Source organism: Microcaecilia unicolor, chromosome 3 (genome assembly GCF_901765095.1).
Source record: "Microcaecilia unicolor chromosome 3, aMicUni1.1, whole genome shotgun sequence".
NCBI lineage: Eukaryota > Metazoa > Chordata > Amphibia > Gymnophiona > Siphonopidae > Microcaecilia > Microcaecilia unicolor.
Window position 1 is genome coordinate 24,334,222 of NC_044033.1, and position 15,933 is coordinate 24,350,154.

Here is a 15,933-nt window from a genome sequence, read left to right on the forward strand (position 1 = left end):
ACACTACACCGGTTACCTCTAACAATACAGACACCCCATCCGCAACCAACTTAGCGAAATATTTCAACGAAAAAATTATAAAACTCAGATGCATGTTACCTTCTAATCCCACCGATTACACAAGCATCCTTGAATGCCTAGATCCAAAACCAGGGGAATACCCAACAGATCGTTCTTGGACCAAATTCGACAAAATTTCAGTAGATGAACTCTCACAATGGCTTAAAAAATATGGCAAGTCTCAATGCAAACTAGACATTTGCCCTGTTAGCCTAATAAGAGCCGCCCCCAAACAATTGAAGAAAGACCTTACGGACCAAGTAAACCACAGACTCCAAAACGGTTTATTCTCCACGAATAAAGGAAACATCCTACTCACTCCTCTGCCAAAAGACGCTAAGAAAAGCACAATGGACCTAACTAATTATCGACCAGTTGCATCTATTCCGCTCATAACCAAAATAATGGAGGGAATAGTTACGAAACAATTCACTGATTATCTAACCAAACACTCAATTCTACATGAGTCACAATCAGGATTTCGATCAAATCACAGCACCGAAACTTTACTAGTGGCGGCAATGAACTCATTCAAAAAAACAATTGCAACCGGGAAGAACATACTCGTACTACAATTTGACATGGTTGATCATGGCATATTACTTCATGTACTAGAATACTTCGGAGTCGGAGGCCCAGTCCTCAAGTGGTTCGAGGGATTCCTCACCACCAGATCCTACCAAATAATAACAGACGCCGAAAGATCACTTCCATGGACACCAGAATGCGGAGTCCCTCAAGGATCCCCCCTCTCACCAACTATCTTCAACCTAATGATGACACCTCTAGCTAAACTATTAGCCGATCAAAACTTCAATCCTTACATATACGCAGACGATGTCATGATCTACATCCCGTTCAAACATAATCTAAACGAAATCACTAACGAGATCAACCAAAGCTTCAGAACCATGCACAGCTGGGCAGATTCATTCCAGCTAAAACTCAACGCAGAAAAAACCCAATGCCTAGTATTCACTTCTCAATACAACACTAACAGCTACTCCACTATAACCACACCATACTGCACCCTTCCTATATCAGAAAACTTGAAGATTCTTGGAGTTATCATCGACCGAAACCTCACACTCGATACCCACGTGAAGAACACAACAAAAAAGATGTTCTACTCGATGTGGAAACTCAAAAGAGTTAAGCCTTTCTTTCTGAGAAACATTTTCCGCACCTTGGTATAATCTATGGTAATTAGTCACCTGGACTACTGTAACACTCTGTATGCTGGCTGCAAAGAACAGACTATTAAGAAACTCCAAACAGCCCAAAATACTGCAGCTAGACTCATATTTGGAAAGACCAAATACGAAAGTGCGAAACCCTTAAGAGAGAAACTTTTCTGGCTACCACTCAAGGAACGGATCGAATTCAAGATCTGCACGATCGTACACAAGATCATTCACGTAGACGCCCCGTTGTACATGCTTAACCTTGTGGACCTACCGCCCAAAAACGCCAAGAGATCAGCCCACAAATTCCTCAATCTGAACTTCCCCAGTTGTAAAGGACTTAAATATAAGCAAGCATACGCCACTACCTTCTCCTACAGAAGTACACAGATATGGAATGGGTTACCCCCAGCCCTAAAAACTATGGACAATCTAATCAACTTTCGCAAATCTTTAAAGACGCATCTCTTCAATAGAGCCTACAAAAATAACCCTTAAAGTCACAAGTCACCACTCAACCCACCCTAAACAGCTAAATAAAATACATCTCCTAAACTATCCTATCTAACACCATGTTTTCTAATTCCTCATCCATCTTCTGCTTACTCTTGATTGTATCCAAGATCGTGTCATGACCTTGTCATAACAACACTCTGTAAGCCACATTGAGCCTGCAAATAGGTGGGAAAATGTGGCGTACAAATGCAATAAATAATAATAAGACCAAATTTTTACTTTTTGATAACAATCCTGACCCTTTAGTGGACCATATAAGGGTGGGACCAAACTAGGTACTCACTTTCCTCTGTAATAAAGATATTAGGGGTTTTTATGTTGATTGAAACTTATCTCTTGACTGTCAACTTAATGCTCTGACTAAGAGCTCTTTCTTTCTTTTGAGGAATTTAAGACATATAAGAAAGTATTTTGAATCTGAGCAGTTTAGAGTTATTGGTACAAGCGCTGCTCCTGTCTAAGTTGAACTGTTATAATCTTGTTTACTTAGGTGTGCCTATACAAGTTATTTGGCGATTGCAAACAATCTAGAACACTGCGATTCATTTGATTTGTTCATTACAGAAGCAGGATAAAGAGGATAAAAGATAGACTGTTTTGTTTTGTTTTTTTTAAATTATTGTAGACTGCTAAGAACCTGAAGATATTGTAATGTAATTCTGGTGAGACCTTATTTAGAATACTGTGTAGGATTCTGACGACTGAACCTTCAAAACGATAAAAACAAGATAAAATCAGTCCAGAGGGCATCTACTAAAATGGTCAGTGGTCTTTGTGACAAAGCGCGTGGGGTAGACTTAAAAATCTCAATATGTGTATTTTGGAAGAAAGGCGAGTGAAGAGAAATATGATGGACATGCTTAAATACCTCCATGGCATAAATGCAGAGGAGGTGGGTCTCTTTCAATTGAAAGGAATCTTTGGAATGAGGGGCATAGAATGAAGGTTAAAGGGGACAGACTCGGGAGTAATTAGGAAATACTTCTTCACGGAAAGTGTGGTGAATTTGTGGAACGGCCTCCCAGTGGAATTGGTGGAAATAAAAACAGTATATGAATTCAAGAAAGCTTGGATCAAGTACATAGAATCTCTAATTGAGAGGAAGGGATAGTAGATTACATGCCCTCCCGCGGGAGGTGGTGGAGATGAAAACGGTAACGGAGTTCAAACATGCGTGGGATATGCATAGAGGAATCCTGTGCAGAAGGAATGGATCCTCAGAAGCTTAGCTGAAATTGGGTGGCGGGGAAGAGGGGGTGGTGGTTGGGAGGCGAGGATAGGGGAGGGCAGACTTATACGGTCTGTACCAGAGCCGGTGATGGGAGGCGGGACTGGTGGTTGGGAGGCGGGAAATACTGCTGGGCAGACTTATATGGTCTGTGCCCTGAAAAGGACAGGTACAAATTCAAGGTAAGGTATACACATATGAGTTTGTCTTGGGCAGACTCGATGGACCATGCAGGTCTTTTTCTGCGGTCATCTACTATGTTATGTTACATGAATGGGCAGACTAGATAGGATATATGGTCTGTGTGTGCCTCCATTTTTCTGTGTTTTTCGCGTGTGTAGCGTGTATGAGTATGTAGTTACATAGTAGCACTTTTAAAACAGAAGAAAATATTATTTTCATTCAACATACAGTTAAGCTTGGAACTCGTTGTTGGAGCAAGTAAAAAAAAAGGGGCCTCTTTTACTAAGCTGCAGCAAAATGGGGCCTGCGCTGGTGTCGGTGTCCTGTTTCTACTATGGGTGAGCCCTTAGGTTCCCTGAGGCCCCGAAAGACCTCAGAGGACAGCCGTGCACCCCGAATCTTCACCCGCGGCGGCCGCCGTTCACCAAGGGTTGAGCCCCCAGCTGCAGGCGGCCAGCAGGACTGCTGGAACCACGGGGGGACGGCTGGCCTGGCTGGTAGTCAGCAACACAGTCTATGGTAGCACAGTCTCTGAAGGGCAGCTAGCAAGGGTGGCTAGCACGCTGTGAAGAGAAGTAGCACAGTCTCTGAAGGACAGCTAGCAAGGACGGCTAGCACTCCGAGATGAAAAGTAACACAGTCTCTGAAGGACAGCTAGCAAGGACGGCTAGCACTCCGCAGACCCACTGCGCCGGCTTCTGACATACAAAAGGGAAGCAATTGGATCCTCCCGTCTCTCTGTTTAAATATCGCGCCATTCCGCCCCTTTCCCGGGAGAGGAGCCAACCAACCCGGCCCCGGCAGGCAGTGGAGCTCCTGGATTGGCTGGCCTGCCCTCCAGGCGGAGTCTTAGTTCCGGCGCGCCAATCCGGCGCAAAGTAGGAGGAGCTTCCGCGCCGGTCCGCTCAGGGCAAGGGAGGCGCCGGCGCCGCCATCTTGGCCGGCGTGCTCCCTTCTTCGAGGCCGGCGTTCGCTCCAGCGGGTCGCCGGCCTCGGCCCGACCCGCGGCAGCGCCGGCTCCCCCGGAGGTCCGTCTCCGCCGCCCTGGACGCCGCGAGGCTCGACGACCATCGCTCCCCACAGCGGGAGCGCAGGTAGGGACACGGAACGTGACAGTCGGCACGTGTTTTTTACCACAGCTGGTAAAAAGGAAGGGCCGCTTTCCTACAGGAAATGGCTGTGCAGCAATTAAAGCACTTGCCACATAGCCATTTGGGGGGGGGGGGGGGGGGGGAAGGAACCCTTACCACCACCCATCGAGGTGGCAGTAAGGGTCCCGCAATAACCCAGTGGTAACCGGGCAGTGCACGGCACTGCCCAATTACCGCCGGGTACACTCCAGCGCTACAAAAATTAATCTTTGTAGCGACGGAAATGACGCGCTAGGGTGGGAAGTACCACTGAGCTGCTACTGTAGCCTGGCGGTACTCCTGTGTACCGCGTGGTAAGCCCACATTGGGCTAACCGCTACTTAGTAAAAGGAGCCCTAAGTTTTAAAAGGTTTAGTCAAATTCTGGAGGAAAACTCTTTAAACTACTGTTATTCCTGACTTTAAATAGCATGGAAGCTTGCTACTTTTTGGGACTCAGGTACTTGTGACCTGGACTGGCCACTTTTGGAAACTAGATACTGGGCTAGATGGACCCTTTTATGTTCTTTATATGTATACATGCAATCAGGGCAGCCTAGAAACTGGGCTGGGCCCAGGGCAAGGCCGCCCCCACCCCACCCCACCGAGGTCTCCGCCGCCGCTGCATCCCTCGAGGCCGCCGTGCCACAGTCCCCAGTCTCCACCCGCCCACCCCAGCCCCATCGACAGCCCCCTCTGTCTGCCACAGGGCCCCCTGCATTCAAATCACAGCGCCTCACCTCCGTGGGAAAGCGCAGTGGCAGCAGTGGCAGATCGCCTCCCTTTGGGCCTTACCTCCCTGTGTCCTGCCCTCGTGGAAACAAGAAGTTACATCAGACGAGGGCGGGACACAGGGAGGGAAAGCCTGAAGGAAGGCGATCTGCCGCTGCGCTTTCACACGGAGGTGAGGCGCTGTGATTTGAATGCAGGGGGGCCCAGTGGTGGACGGAGGGGGCCTGTCGACGGAGCCGAGGGTGGGCGGTTGAGACCGGGGACTGGGGCGCCGGATCCCCCTTGGAGGCTCGTGCCCGAGGAACTTTGTCCCCCCTGCCCCCCTCTCTGCAGCCCTGCATGCAACTACTCACAAGTATAGACTAGCAGAAATGAATCACTTTACAAGAAATCATTAGTTCACAGTGACCAGATTATAACAACATTTATTAAACATTTGGTTATGGAAATTTAAAAATATTTCATTTGACTGCTTATGACCATTCATGTCTATGTTATTAGACTATTTGTTTTCATCATGGCTATTGCAGTGTTTTGGGGGTTTTTTGTGTGAATAATATTCAGTGAGTAACATTGCATTAACTTTTTTTCATAGTAACAAACCAAATCCCAATCAGATATCCAGTAATAATGGAAAACCATGTGCAGTGAATGGAGCCACAGGAACACCATATCCAGCACAGAATTCATTAGTAGGTCGGGCTTGTGAAAGCTGCTACAGTGAGTAATATCCAAGTTTATTTCTTGAATATAAATGTCAATATATACTTACTTTCAATTACTAGTTAAAACTGTTCATACTAATTTTGTAGTTTTATTTCTGTCTGCAGGGTTTGTTAAACTCTGTGCTCAATAAACTGAGATACTTCTCAGTTTTTCAAAGATTGTGCAATATATTTTAAATTTAAATCAGCGTAGCTCCTAGTAGGCTTGCCATACTAAAAATATTTCTTGTCTGACAAGGAGAATAGATGTTTTATTACAGCATAAAACTAAAAGAAATATGGTCAATATTCAAAAGCACTTATGCAGTCAGTATCAAGTACAACAGTATGCATGCTTTAAAAAAAGAAATTTCCCAACAAATTTTGGATAAATTATGTTCATACCAGGGGCGTAGCTACGTGGGGCCACAGGGGCATGGCTCCCCGCCACCAACCCCTTTGACCTCCCCTGGCGCCGCTGTCGGGTACCTTTGCTGGCGGGGGTCCCCAACCCCCGCCAGCCGAAGTCCTCTTCTCCTGCGCGGCCGCATTGCTGATCTGCAAGGCTTCTATTTCTGTGAGTCTGTGAGGACTTCGGCTGGCGGGGGTTGGGGACCCCCGCCAGCAAAGATACCCGATGGAGGGGGAGAGTTGACGGCGGCAGGAAGGGGGGGGTCGAAAGGGTTGGCGCCGGGGGGGGGGGTCAAAGGTGGTGGTGGTGGCGCCGGGGGGGGGGGGGGGGGGTCGGCGGCGCCAGGGGGGAGGGCTAAAATGTGCTTCCTCACCTTGGGCTCTGGACCCCCCTCCCACTGAAGTCTGGCTACGCCCCTGGTTCATACAAGTTGATATATGGACAGAATGCATTGATTTAAGATTGATTCGTGTGGCAAGGCAAAAGGTTGTGTGGATAGCAGTGATATTAATCCACCATCCAGATCAGTTTAGTCGTTTATATGGACCTCATAAATAAAATAAGACTCCTAACAGGGTCCCTTTTCTGCATTAGGTGTTAACACATGCCTAACGCAACAAAGAAATGGACTACTGCAGGACACGCTGCAGCATCATGTGATAGTTTTGGAATGTATACATGCTCACTGCGCTTTTTTTTTTTTTTTTTGGAGAGGGATGTCAGGGGCAGAGAGTAGATGTTCTTGAATCAGCACCACTACATTACCCCACACAAACTGGTTAGTGCACGGAGAATGCAGGATGGAGTAGTGATTAGTGCCTAAGTCTAGGAACACTGGTTCAAGTCTTGCTGTGTCTCTCACATTTTGGGAGAGAAGGAGTGGCCTAATGGTTAGTGCAGCAGGCTTTGATCCTGGTAATCTGGGTTCAATTCCCACTGCAGCTCCTTGTGACCTTGGGCAAGTCACTTAACCCTTCATTGCCCTAGGTACAAAAGATTGTGAGCCCTGCTAGGGACAGAGAAAGTACCTGCATGTAATGTGAACAGCTTTGTACGTCTGGTAACGCTATAGAAAGGATTATTAGTTGTAGTAGTAGCCCTTACTACCTACAAAATAGGAGGTGGTAAGTGCTCCTGTGGTATTTTTTTTACATGCATATGGCTATTAATGCAAAAAATTTAATACCGGGGGTTTTACAGCCACGGTATAAATGGCCTTATTGTTCTGGAAAGACCCATGTACGAGTGAGGTAGGGCCCCGTTTTGCCGCAGTTAGTAAAAGAACCCCTTTTCTGTTTAAGTGCGGGGTTGAATATTCAGAAGTCTAATTTAAATGATATCCAAATTAACATACCTGGATATCTGTAAGCAGTGGCCACCTTGCTGAATATTGATGCTAATATTTATCACGTAAAATGCGCATCTGGTAAATTTAGCTGATTTTATTTTGATTTTTAGCAACTCAGTCTCACCAATGGTATTCATGGGGTCCACCAAATATGCAGTGTAGACTATGTGCGTCCTGTTGGATTTATTGGAAGAAATATGGTGGCTTGAAAATGCCAACACAGACAGAGGAAGAAAAGCTCTCACCAAATCAAAACACAGAGGTATATAATCATATTCCTTTGGCTTCATTACTTCAAATACTGTTTGAGCATATGTAATGTGAAATAATTAGTATAGCAGATATTTTAATCTGATGTTCACATTATTTCAGGTCTAGGAGAAGCAGTATGCTGCATACTACCACCTTGTAAATTTGGTAATAGTACTAGTATTAAAAGGCCTTGGCTGTAGAAAGGTCAAGCAGCATGTTTTTGTATTGCAGTATTGAAAGTTATCACCAGACTTTGAATTTAACTCAGATTGTATCTAAATTTGGTTCAAGGAACTTATACCTGATCTAGGGGCCCTTTTACAAAGGCGCACTGCGGTAGTGGAGAAGCGTGTTATGGACACGTAGAATCTTTTTTCAACGCACCTGTAAAAAATGCCTTTTTTTTTTTTTTAATTTTGCCGAAAATGGACATGCGGCAAAATGAAAATTGTCGCACGTCCATTTTGGGTCTGAGACCTTACCCGCCAGCCATTGACCTAGCAGTAAGTTCTCATGAGGTAACCGGATGGTAATGGTCTACGCGCGTAGAATGATGATTACCTCCCGCACGCCAGAAAATACAATATTTTCCTGTGTGCCTAGAGGACACGCATCAAAAATGAAATTACTGCAAGAGCCACGCGGTAGTCAGGCGACGCACGTTGGGCATGAGTAGGCGCCTACGCGGCTTAGTAAAAGGGCCCCCTAAAGCAGTAATTTTCAGACCAGAAGGCCCAGCCATTCTGTTGTTTTCAAGCTATTCAGTGGGAGGCAGTGTATGCAAATGCATCTCTTGCATAGCTATTGTGGATATCCTGAAAACCAGACTCGTTGGATGGTTCTTGAGAATCAGGTTTAAAAACGCTGACCTGGATAAAATTGTGTGTTTAATAATGGGCTTCCTATACTTGTCCTGGGGGGACCCCACAGCTAATCTGATTTTCAGGATTTCCAGAAGGAATATGCATGAGGTAAATTTGCATATGAGTCTCCAGTGATTGCAGATTTATCCCTTGCATACTCATTGTAGTTATCCTGAAAAATGGCTGTGAGGTTCCCAGGGCAGGATTGAGAATCCATGGTTTGGTAAAATATTAAACATTGTCCTTGACATACCAACATGTACAAATTCATATCTAATTTGTTTGCCTACCTGCACCTGGCAAGTATGGCATAGTTACTGTCCTACTTCAAAGAATACTGAATTTGTGTTTGTACCCTATTCAGCTTTCGTACTTTTACTGTGTTGGTATTGTTATTATCACAATACTTTGATCTTTCATAGGCTGATTCACAATGTATATAGCACCACTTTTGGTCCTCTTATTCACAGATTATTGTGCATTTGCTGTATAAGGTTGGGGGATGATTTTAGTAAAGAGCCCCTTTGTGCAAAAAAAACAAAAAAAATGACTATTTTATGTCTATTTTATAAATGCATCAAAAATAATGTATTACATTTCTGCAAAGCTAAACTTCAGAGTGTATATATATGGACCACCAGAATGGGCATACCCTTCTGAGTTACAAGCTCACTTGTTTTCAGTCCAAAATGAGTCCAAATAATTCTACTTTTACATGATCATGTTAATATCTGGTCAAACAAAATATCTATCACATTATTAAACTTCTGTCTGTAACAAAAAGTAGTTCCCATGCTTAAAAGCCATCTTAAACAATCATATAATTTTAAACAGCCAATCCAAGCAATTAAACTAGTGACATCAACACAATAATTTTCATTAAGTTCATGTATTAAGGGAAAAAACATCCAAAATTTCTCTCTGTAACTAAGCTTCTGCTCACAATCTTTACTTCGCCAGCTGGAGGGACATGATCAGTCATTCATAGGATGTTATGATTTATTTATGGACTGCCCATTGAGCTAATAATAATAATAAAGGGGCATTTACACTCTCATTGCTCAGCCAGCTGTTAATGTTCATGCCATCAAAGTTTGACTAGACGAGAGGTACATCCAAGATAGATAAGTAAACGAGGACATATAATTATATAGACAACAACATGCAGTGTTATAACGTGCTTGCTGTATAAACTTGACTTGTACCAGGATATGTCCAACTGTCACCTTCAAACGTAGAAGTGCACCAAATGCACTGATCATATTTTAAATTACCCCCTAATATCCAGGGGTTCCATCTGATCAAGACGGGTATATGGTTTGGTATGAAAATGTAAAAGATGTCTTTTTTGATCCATCTCAATTCATTTTCTTCTTATCTTCTAAAACCCGTTATTTCACACCCTTCTGAAGGAGTCTCAGAGGTGGCAGGATAATCTGGAGACAGTTTAAGAGCCTTCAGTATAGAATTGGCTGATTGTTCTCTGGTAATAGTCCGTTTTTTCTTTTTATGTATCCCATGTGTAAATTGCTCAGTCCCTTCCCCTCTCTTTGGCAGACTTCATTAGAGAATCATACCATACAGTATTTTCTTTATATATTTCCTTTGTTTTCTTACTGATTACTTGTTGTACTCTCTGTTGCTTTATAAGTAAATACTTGGATGTAGTTATCTTAAATTTCATAAATAAATAATAATAAAAAAAAAAAGACGGGTATATGATAAAATCTCCTCTATAGTCTTAGAGTTTTGCAAGGCTATAATTGGTGGATCCGGAAAAAAGAACAAAGCATAATAGATGCTGATACTTATATACTGAACTTACTAAATGAGATGAAATAATCAGCCTGAGCTTTATATTATTCTAGAAGCTCCTTTTGCACATAGAGAGCCCTTAAATAAACCCACTTGACCACAAGCTTTGGATAAAATTGATACATAAGTTCCCTGGACTAATTCAAAGAGGAGCAGATTCTTCACTTTTTCAGATTCTACTGATTGATAAGCTAATTTTCAATCTGTAGGGATAAAACTGTGCAACATTAGGTAATTATGTTCAACTTGCTTCCAATACAGAATAGTCGGTTCCTAAACTTAAAGACATGAGCATCCAAAAATGTCAATTGAAATTGAAGAATATGTCATTGTAAATTGAAGATTCTCCGAGGACAAGCAGGCTGCTTGTTCTCACGACTGGGTGACGTCCGCGGCAGCCCCCACCAACCGGAAAGAAGCTTCGCGGGACGGTCGGCACGCAGGGCACGCCCACCGCGCATGCGCGGCCGTCTTCCCGCCCGTGCGCGACCGCTCCCGCCAGTTCCTTTTTTTCCGCGCCTGGAGAGAGTCGTGTTTTGCGCTCTCTCTGTTCAGCCGCCGGATCGTTCGATCGCGTTTACGCTGATCGTATTTTTTCTTTGTTTATCGATTAGTTACGGTTTCCTTTTAAAAAAAAAAAAAAACCCCTGCGCGTGTGGGACACGCGCTCCCTTTTTTCCCTCGCTTCCAGCGGGGACGCCACATTGCGGCCTAGTGGCCGCTCGGTCGTTGTTTTTCGTGGTGTGATTTTAGCCACCATTGACGACTTTGACTTCGCCGACGCGATTTTTTCCGTCGATGTCCTCGAAGGTTCCCGAGTGGATTTAAAAAGTGTGGTCGCTGCGGCCGGCCGATCTCGCAGACCGACACCCACGCTTGGTGCCTCCAGTGCCTCGGGCCGGAGCACAATCTCAAGTCGTGTTCTTTGTGTCTCGGTCTCCGGAAACGGACCCAGGTTGCGAGGCAAGTTCTGCGGGACCGTCTTTTTGGAACTTGCGCCGGCCCCTCGACGTCGACCTCGAAGGCATCGGTATCGACGCCCGGCCCTTCGGTACCGGTATCGATGCCCGAGACATCGGCACCGATGGCAGCGACCCCAGGAGAACAGGTCCCGTCGGCCCGCCGGTCTTCCGGTGAGAGTGGGGGTGAGAGGCCGCGTGGGCAGTCGGCCCCGGTCACGCCCTCAGCTCGTGGGCCGCGAGACCGAACCCTGTCTGACCCGGTACCTCGAGACCGAGGGGGATCGACCTCCTCCTCCTCCATGCCCTCCGGCGCCGGTGACGTGCATCGGAAGAAAGACAAGAAGCGCCGTCACCGGTCGCCTTCGGTGCATCCCGATGTCGGAGAGGAGACGACGCCGAAGCGTCATCGTCGTGAGGAGAGGTCTCCATCGGTGGTGGAGGTACCGACGCGTCGGGGTTCCGGCACCTCGGTGCCGTCTCCTGGCCCCCAGCAGCTTCCGGCACCGACACCCTTACCGGCCCCACCGCCTTTCCCGGCAGCGGGGCCTGGACGAGTGCCTCAGAGCCATCCTTCCGGGGATCCTGGAAGGGCTGATGCGCCAGGCTGTGCCGGCGCCGGGGGTGCTTGCGCCCTCGGCGCCGATGACTGTGGCGCCGGCGAGCTCTAGCCCGGCGCCGGGGCTGTCGACACCGCCGCCGCTTGCGGTGCCGGTCTCGACTGCCACGCAGGTGGAGTCCCCGTCGACGTCGATGGAGGGAGCTCCGTCCCCGCCGGCGCGGGAGTCCACCGCTCGACGACACCGAGACCTCGGTGCCTCGACGTCGAGCCGGGCCCGGTACAGGACTCAGCTACATGAGCTAATGTCCGATACCGAGGATGAGGACTCGTGGGGGAAGAGGAGGACCCTAGATATTTCTCCTCAGAGGAGTCTACGGGCCTTCCCTCGGACCCCACGCCTTCACCGGAGAGGAAGCTCTCACCTCCTGAGAGTCTTTCCTTTGCCTCCTTTGTGCGGGATATGTCTATCAGCATTCCCTTCCCCGTGGTCTCTGTGGAAGAGCCGAGGGCCGAGATGCTCGAGGTCCTCGACTATCCATCACCACCTAGAGAGTCCTCCATGGTACCGCTGCACAATGTCCTGAAGGAGACGCTGCTCCGGAACTGGGTGCGACCATTAACTAACCCCACCATTCCCAAGAAAGCAGAGTCCCAGTACAGGATCCACTCTGACCCAGAGCTCATGCGGCCCCAATTGCCCCATGACTCAGCGGTCGTGGATTCTGCTCTCAAGAGGGCACGGAGTTCGAGGGATACCGCCTCGGCGCCCCCGGGGCGGGAGTCTCGCACTCTGGACTCGTTTGGGAGGAAGGCCTACCAATCCTCCATGCTCGTGACCCGCATCCAGTCATACCTGCTCTATATGAGCATTCACATGCGGACCTATGTGCAACAACTGGCGGACCTGGTCGAGAAGCTCCCGCCGGAGCAGTCCAGGCCTTATCAGGAGGTGGTCAGGCAGCTGAAGGCGTGCAGAAAGTTCCTGTCCAGGGGTATTTTGACACCTGTGACGTGGCATCTCGTGCTGCGGCCCAAGGTATAGTGATGCGCAGGCTCTCATGGCTGCGTGCCTCTGACCTGGACAACCGCACCCAGCAGAGACTGGCTGACGTCCCTTGCCGGGGGGATAACATTTTCGGTGAGAAGGTCGAGCAGATGGTGGACCAACTGCATCAGCGGGAAACCGCTCTCGACAAGCTCTCCCACCGGGCGCCTTCAGCATCCACCTCCACAGGTGGACGTTTTTCCCGGGCCCGGCAGGCTGCACCCTATTCTTTTGCGAAGCGTAGGTACAACCAGCCGGCCCGAAGGCCTCGTCAGGCACAGGGACAGCCCCAGCGCGCTCGTTCTCGTCAACAGCGTGCGCCTAAGCAGCCCCCTGCGCCTCCACAGCAAAAGCCGGGGACGGGCTTTTGACTGGATCCACGGGAACATAGCCGCCCTACAAGTGTCCGTACCGGACGATCTGCCGGTCGGAGGGAGGTTAAAATTTTTTCACCAAAGGTGGCCTCTCATAACCTCCGACCAGTGGGTTCTCCAAATAGTGCGGTGCGGATACGCCCTGAATTTGGCCTCCCTGCCTCCAAATTGTCCCCCGGGAGCTCAGTCTTTCAGCTCCCATCACAAGCAGGTACTTGCAGAGGAACTCTCCGCCCTTCTCAGCGCCAATGCGGTCGAGCCCGTACCACCCGGGCAGGAAGGGCAGGGATTCTATTCCAGTACTTCCTTGTGGAAAAGAAAACAGGGGGGATGCGCCCCATCCTAGACCTGAGAGGCCTGAACAAATTCCTGGTCAAGAAAAGTTCAGGATGCTTTCCTTGGGCACCCTTCTGCCAATGATTCAGAAAAAACGATTGGCTATGTTCCCTGGATTTAAAGGACGCATATACTCACATACCGATACTGCCAGCTCACAGACAGTATCTCAGATTCCGCCTGGGCGCACGGCACTTTCAGTATTGTGTGCTGCCCTTTGGGCTCGCCTCTGCCCCACGAGTGTTTACCAAGTGCCTCGTGGTGGTAGCGGCCTACCTACGCAAGCTGGGAGTGCACGTGTTCCCATATCTCGACGATTTGGCTGGTCAAGAACACCTCGGAGGCAGGAGCCCTCCGGTCCATGCAGTGCACTATTCAACTTCTGGAGCTGCTGGGGTTTGTGATAAATTACCCAAAGTCCCATCTCCAGCCATCCCAGTCTCTGGAATTCATAGGAGCGCTGCTGAATACCCAGACGGCTCAGGCCCACCTTCCCGAAGCACGGGCCACAATCTCCTGGCCCTGGCTTCGCAGACCAGAGCGTCTCAGCAGGTCACAGCTCGGCAGATGTTGAGACTTCTGGGTCATATGGCCTCCACAGTTCATGTGACTCCCATGGCTCGTCTTCACATGAGATCTGCTCAATGGACCCTAGCTTCCCAGTGGTTCCAAGCCACCGGGAATCTAGAAGATGTCATCCGCCTCTCCACCAGTTGCCGCACTTCACTGCTCTGGTGGACCATCCGGACCAATTTGACCCTGGGACGTCCATTCCAAATTCCGCAGCCCTCGAAAGTGCTGACGACGGATGCATCTCGCCTGGGGTGGGGAGCTCACGTCGATGGGCTTCACACCCAGGGTCTGTGGTCCCTCCAGGAAAAGGATCTACAGATCAACCTCCTGGAGCTCCGAGCGATCTGGAACGCACTGAAGGCTTTCAGAGATCAGCTGTCCTACCAAATTATCCAAATTCGGACAGACAATCAGGTTGCAATGTATTACGTCAACAAGCAGGGGGGCACCGGATCTCGCCCCCTGTGTCAGGAAGCCGTTGGGATGTGGCGTTGGGCGTGCCGGTTCGGCATGATCCTCCAAGCCACATACCTGGCAGGCGTAAACAACAGTCTGGCCGACAGACTGAGCAGAGTCATGCAACCGCACGAGTGGTCGCTCCATTCCAGAGTGGTACGCAAGATCTTCCGAGAGTGGGGCACCCCCTCGGTGGATCTTTTCGCCTCTCAGACCAACCACAAGCTGCCTCTGTTCTGTTCCAGACTTCAGACACACGGCAGGCTAGCGTCGGACGCCTTTCTCCTTCATTGGGGGACCGGCCTCCTGTATGCTTATCCTCCCATACCTTTGGTGGGGAAGACCTTACTGAAGTTCAAGCAAGACCGCGGCACCATGATTCTGATAGCGCCCTTTTGGCCCCGTCAGATCTGGTTCCCTCTTCTTCTGGAGTTGTCCTCAGAAGAACCGTGGAGATTGGAGTGTTTTCCGACTCTCATTTCGCAGAACGACGGAGCGTTGCTGCACCCCAACCTTCAATCCCTGGCTCTCACGGCCTGGATGTTGAGGGCGTAGACTTCGCTGCGTTGGGTCTGTCTGAGGGTGTCTCCCGGGTCTTGCTTGCCTCTAGGAAGGATTCCACTAAAAAGAGTTACTTTTTCAAGTGGAGGAGGTTTGTCGTTTGGTGTGAGAGCAAGGCCTAGAACCTCGTTCTTGCCCTGCACAGAACCTGCTTGAATACCTTCTGCACTTATCAGAGTCTGGCCTCAAGACCAACTCAGTAAGGAATCACCTTAGTGCGATTAGTGCTTACCATTATCGTGTGGAAGGTAAAGCCATCTCTGGAGAGCCTTTAGTCGTTCGATTCATGCGAGGCTTGCTTTTGTCAAAGCCCCCTATCAAGCCTCCTACAGTGTCATGGGACCTCAACGTCGTCCTCACCCAGCTGATGAAACCTCCCTTTTGAGCCACTGAATTCCTGCCATCTGAAGTACTTGACCTGGAAGGTCATTTCTTGGTGGCAGTTACTTCAGCTCGTAGGGTCAGTGAGCTTCAAGCCCTGGTTGCTCATGCTCCGTATACCAAATTTCATCACAACAGAGTAGTGCTCCGCACCCACCCAAAGTTCCTGCCGAAGGTGGTGTCGGAGTTCCATCTTAACCAGTCAATTGTCTTGCCAACATTCTTCCCCAGGCCGCATACCCGCCCTGCTGAACGTCAGT

At 48.5% G+C, this 15,933-nt stretch overlaps 1 protein-coding gene across 1 annotated transcript in view; it reads left to right on the top strand.

Annotated features, from left to right (window-relative positions):
* The window catches only part of MTA3 (metastasis associated 1 family member 3), a 429,588-nt gene that overhangs the window by 275,138 nt on the left and 138,517 nt on the right, over positions 1–15,933 (top strand). Inside the window, 2 exon segments of the mRNA XM_030195789.1 lie at positions 5,628–5,752; positions 7,607–7,757. Coding sequence (XP_030051649.1) covers positions 5,628–5,752; positions 7,607–7,757 — 276 coding nt within the window.